This window comes from Alligator sinensis, unplaced genomic scaffold, assembly GCF_000455745.1.
Source record: "Alligator sinensis unplaced genomic scaffold, ASM45574v1 scaffold161_1, whole genome shotgun sequence".
Lineage (NCBI taxonomy): Eukaryota > Metazoa > Chordata > Crocodylia > Alligatoridae > Alligator > Alligator sinensis.
The window spans coordinates 871675-877140 of record NW_005841974.1 but is presented as its reverse complement, the minus strand read 5'-3'; the positions used below and the strand labels follow the sequence as shown (position 1 = coordinate 877140).

The 5466-nt window shown below is 43.3% G+C and overlaps 1 protein-coding gene across 10 annotated transcripts in view; it reads left to right on the top strand.

Annotated features, from left to right (window-relative positions):
- CLCN1 (chloride voltage-gated channel 1) overlaps nt 1–5466 on the top strand; it is a 128676-nt gene that overhangs the window by 118708 nt on the left and 4502 nt on the right. For 8 of the 10 annotated variants that reach the window (XR_003093386.1, XR_003093385.1, XR_003093388.1 and 5 more), the window contains 6 exons: nt 1–71; nt 224–437; nt 1078–1211; nt 2387–2613; nt 2748–2853; nt 4817–4905. Coding sequence is in view for 6 of the 10 variants with exons in the window: in XM_025200750.1 (XP_025056535.1) it covers nt 1–71; nt 224–437; nt 1078–1211; nt 2387–2613; nt 2748–2853; nt 4817–4905 (841 nt within the window). In the remaining 4 variants the exon portion in view is untranslated. The remainder of the gene's footprint in view (nt 72–223; nt 438–1077; nt 1212–2386; nt 2614–2747; nt 2854–4816; nt 4906–5466) is intronic. The other 2 variants (XM_025200748.1, XM_025200747.1) reach the window with 2 other exon arrangements.

Genomic DNA, 5466 nt, shown 5'->3' with positions numbered 1-5466 from the left:
ACTCTTTCCAGATGGAATCCTTTTTGATGGACTTGTTTATAAAATATTACCTGGGGGGTATGCAGTCATTGGTGAGTATGGAAACTCTTTTCTTTCTTTCTTTCTTTCTTTTTCTTTCTTTCTTTCTTTCTTCTGCTGCCATCTTCTGTTTTCACTTCCATTAACTCTATGGTCCATCTGATACTGTTTTTCCTTTACTCTTTGTTTACCACCCCTGTGAAAGGTGCAGCAGCTCTGACGGGAGCAGTGAGCCATACCGTCTCCACTGCAGTGATTTGCTTTGAGCTGACAGGTCAGATCTCTCACATCTTGCCTATGATGGTGGCTGTCATCCTTGCCAACATGGTGGCCCAGAGTTTGCAGCCCAGTCTCTATGACAGTATCATCCAGGTGAAGAAGCTTCCCTACCTGCCAGACCTGGGCTGGAATCACATAAGGTGTAGTACCACTGGGGGAGATGGGAAATAAGACAGAAGAGAGTGGGAAACTGTCAATGGAAAACTGGAAAATAGGACAGGTCAGAAAGAAACAGAGAGGAATGAGGGACGTGACCTACAGAAAAAGAGCGGGATGAGGATGAGAAACAAGAAGAGGAAAATGATGAAATACAGGGTTACATATGGAGCTGGGGCATGTTTCCACTGCAAATGCAGATTCTCATCAACTGAAATAGTTTGTGAATTTGTGTCAATTTACCAAATTGTTTCTGTTGAAAAAAGCCTCCAAATTTGAAAAAAACCAAACTCTTGAATTAAAAATCCTCTAAATTAAACCTTTTGACATTTTATTTGAAATGACATGTCATTTAGAAATATATTTAAATTATATTTGAAACAATTAATAGCTTAAAAAATCTAGAAAGTGAAATGCTATGTTTGATTGCAAATGATTTCCCCACTCACCTTTCTGATTCCTGAAAGGTTTGAAAATGTTCATTTCTCCTGTAGTTGTTCTCACTAGAATATATTAATCTGATTATTCAAAGGGGCTGTTTTGCTTGCCTATTTGGGAAATATTTCTGTTAGGCATTTTTAAATATTGCGCTGACTCCTGTCTTTATTGTCTGCTAAACTCCAGCAAATACAATATCTTTGTTGAGGATATTATGGTCTGTGATGTGAAATTCATCTCATCCAACTGTACATACCGAGACCTCCAGACTCTGCTACAAACCACTACTGTCAAGACCTTACCTCTTGTGGATTCACCAGGTAAAGCACTGTGGGGAAACTGACCCTTCCTGAAGCCCTCCTGGCATCGAGAAGTGTGGCTTAGAAGAGCCAGCGTTGTTCTATAGCTGGGATTTTAGACCTTGGACCCAGAAATGTGTTCTGAACCTACCTTGGCTGCTGATTTTGCTGTGTAATCACTGATCTTGTTTAAGACCACTTGGTGTCTCAGTTTCCTCACATCCAGAGTGGGAGTGATAATACTTCTTATCAATAGGGCACAGCAGTATTCACTAGTGCTTTGAGGTTTTTTTGGATTTGGAGAACGATTAGCAGTCTGTTTAGGTTGAAATGGAATTTAAAGGTATATTTATGTTGGGGCAGCCAGATCCTGTCTCTCTAAACGTAGAAAGGATTCTCTACTTAGGCTGCTGCACACAGACAGACCCAGTTTTGTTCTCTAGCTCCTGAACTGACTCATATTGCTTTTGCTGGCTAGTGTCACCTCCTGTGATTCTCCTGGACTAGGCTGTTGTAGAAGGGATCTAAGATACGGGGCTAGGAGAGATGAAATTTGGGATTAAGCACTTTAGAGAGGTGAGTGTTACAAGATGGATAGCTTTCTATGCTTGAGAAATGCATGGTGAGTGGCTGAGGAAGGCATATGGAAAAGGAAAGGGAGGGACAAAGTTTGGCAGCAGGAACCCACATTGTGGGAAGGAAGAAGGAGGGAGTCTGGTTCTGAACTGTTGTTGCCTAAAGGGGACCTAACAGGAATTCAGGCCTGTGGATGGAAATGCAAGTATTTGGCAAGGATCTTATATGCAAATATCTCTTGGGTAATGGGAAGAAGTCAGGAGTGATTTGGAAGGGTCTTGACCTGGTATGTATTGGGGGTATGCACCCAGACACAGACACACCACCTTTGGGATCTAGAGAGGTAATGTGTCCAGGATTCAAATTATACTTTGACTTTTGGGATGGGGTGGGGTGGGGAAGTGTCTGCAAAAAGAATTAAACCAGTTCATTGATTAACAAATCCACCTAAGTGAAGGAGCAGTCTGATTGGAGACATCCCCAAGTTATGATTTTCAAGTCTTACAGGGGGCTCTTATCTTATGAAGGGGCTCAGCCCCCACCACCCGAGCTCTGCCTTTGGTTCATGGAAGGCATGCTGATCCACAAGGTGTCATGACCCATGTCATTTCCTCTTGCAGAGTCCATGATCTTGTTGGGTTCAGTGGAACGGTCGGAGCTGCAGGCCCTTCTCCAAAGACACATCAGCCCAGAGCGGCGTTTGCATCTCGCCAAGGAGATGCAGCAGAAGCTGACTGAGGCACCCTATGATGGCAGCAGCAAAAGCCAGTGGATGGCCATGCCCAAATGGAAGCGTGAATCATTTGCTTTTGTGGATGAGGATGAGGATGAAGAGGAAAAGACTGAGGTATGAGGAGAGGAGAGAGAGTGAGAACTGGATGGGGAGGTGAAGGAGGGTCAGAACGAGCAATGAGACATGGGGAAAGGGAACGAAGGGAGCTAAATGGGCTGAATCCTGTGTTCTTTACTTGTCCTTTGCAGCTGTCTCAGCAGCCCACAACTGCTCCCAGTCACTCTGAGAAACCCAATGGCCCAGTGACTCCTTATAAACGAATACCAGAAACCCCAGGACTCCAGGAACCCCCAGGTATGATGACCTCCAGCCTGCCTCAGAAATGCCAGTGCTTAGAAGCCTTAATGGCTTTGATGTCTTCCCAGTAAGGGGATCGTGTCTAAGCTGTTCTCTGCAACATATCTCATCACCAGAGTAATACATGCAGAGCATATAGTTTCTCACTAATGTCTCCTGCAACCTGTACCACATACAGCAGGGAAGGTGCCCCCATCAGTTACCCATCCAGAATTGTTCTGCCTGAGAAAAATCTATGCTTGATATAGATATACTTCCTTCATTAGTAACTTGGACTGCCTATAGATGCCCTCATCAGACCAGACTTGATTAATTGAGTTTGCTTTGTATTCTAATTAGAGTGCTTTAGCATCACTGCAGGGTTATATATATTAAGCTCCCCTCCATTTCAAAATGGCCACGGAGGCACTTTAGCTAAAGCTCATTGAATGAGCTTTAGTTAAAGTATCCCACAGCTATTTTTAAACACATATTTTTAAACACATATTTTTAGCACAAGTGATGCTGTGGTGTTTTATATAGAGTGGCTCTCCAGAAACTGCTCTAATTAAAATGCCCCACCACCCAGAGCAGCTTAGACTTCATGCCATCTCCAGAAATCAAATAGCTTCTTTACACACTTTCACATCTTCATCATGTCAGCTTGTGCAAATAGGAGGGACAGACATTAATGTATCATTTTATTCCCTGTCCTCTCAAACTATTTGCAATCAAGTGAGTTGAGCTCTCCCAGCTCCACTCATGTGCCTGATCTTTATGCAGCCCCTGGTTATATTTTCTGGATGTGCTTTCTGAGCTTCACTGAGATCCTGATGATAGCCAGACTCTATGGGTGACCAAAGAGAGAAGTTCTTTTAGGCTCCCAAATACTAGAAAGGAGCTGCAAAGTGTAATATTAAGTACAACACTCTCCTTTCTGTGGCATAACCAATGTGGGTCCGTGTCTCTGAGATGCAATAAAGCCTGCTGGAGGCCAGGCATAGTTGTCGAGCAGTGTACTGGTTAATTCCTCTGCTCACCAAAAGGGGAAGGTCTATTACTCTGATGAATAGTCATGCCAAGAAAATCAGAGGGGAGGGGGCATTGTTTAAGGTATTTTACATTAGGCAAGTAAAAGCCCTGCAGAAGGGGATGCAAAGAGCCACCCTGAAGTGACTGGTGAAAGAGGTGAGGGAGCACAGAGGACCCCTGTCTAATTTCTATTCTATAAATCACACCTTCCACTGTTTGACTCTGGCCTGTCTTCTCAATGTCCTACCATTAGCTTGAACACTGCATATCAATAGCAAACCTCATCGCTTCATCTCCCTCACATCCCATGGTCTCCATCATTGACAATTATTTTATAATGATGCTCACTCCCAGCACTATAATCCTTGGTACCATCCTTGACTCTTTTATCCTCATATTTAGGGTGTTGAAAAATGCATCTGCTGCAATTTTTGACACCCTCTCTGGATCCCATTCTTCCCTTTCTGCCCTAGCTACTCTAATTATGTTCCTATGTCAGCTACAGTGATCTCCCCATAGTCCCACTTTGCTTTTTCACCGTTCAGGCTAATGCCCTCAGATTCATTATCCTCACCCACCATTCTGAATTAATCACCTTCCTGTAAAAATCCGTTTTCTGGTGCCACATCCTTTTCTCTATGGCCTTGTAGCATGGCCTTTGATATAGCTGGGTCGCTGTTTCTGTTACCTGTGGTTCCTGTTCAAACTTATTAGATAGCCATCCTCCAAGGCTGTTTTGTTAAAGTTTATTTCTCCCGACTATGTATGGGATAGTATGTGGATTAGTCTGTTCACAACTGAACGCTGGGTTGTGATTGGTTGAACTAACATTTAATGTGGCCCTTGTACAACTCCTTGAATCAACTTAGATGAGATAAGCATGAAGGTCTTGTGTTTTAGTCCATCACTTGTTCTATTTTTTTCTCCTCTTTGTTCCATTCTCTTCCAGAAGCCAGGAGATTCTGGAGTTTCCAGCAACTGATCCAGCAGCTTTTGTGCAATTTCAGTCATTCACCTGAGATGGAAAGCACTGCCCAGGTTAGGATGTCATGGTGCCCAGTAACACATCAAAGAAGGAGGGAATGTAATCTAAACCAAGATTTAATAAACTCCCTGCACCCTCCCCCCACAGGTCCTAATGACTAACAGGAAAATTGACAAAAAGATAGTGAGTTCTTGATAGAAGATTAAGGATTACCCACTGCACACCCAGGAGACCATGGCCGTGGCACAAATGGGCAAATGCAGACCTGTCTAATCAGGAGCTCTCTGTTTTAGATGCTAAGGCAGACATCATAGCTAGGATTATATGAGAATAAATGCAGTTTGGTTCAAATTTGGCAAGTAATTCTGGCAAAATATAAGGAATACTGTTAGCTTCAGGTACCTTTCCTAGAACCAGAAAGAGAGAATAAGCAGCGACTCTCTCTCTTCCCCTCCCCAATCCTAATATTGTACACCCTAGTGTTTAGAAGGGGTCACCTGAGATATGAGGGACCCAGATTCAAAATACCACAGCAGTGATTTGAACCAATGTGTCAGGTCTCTTAGGACTGGGCTACAGTCTATTTTGGGGTTGTTGAGATTCCTCAGACCCTC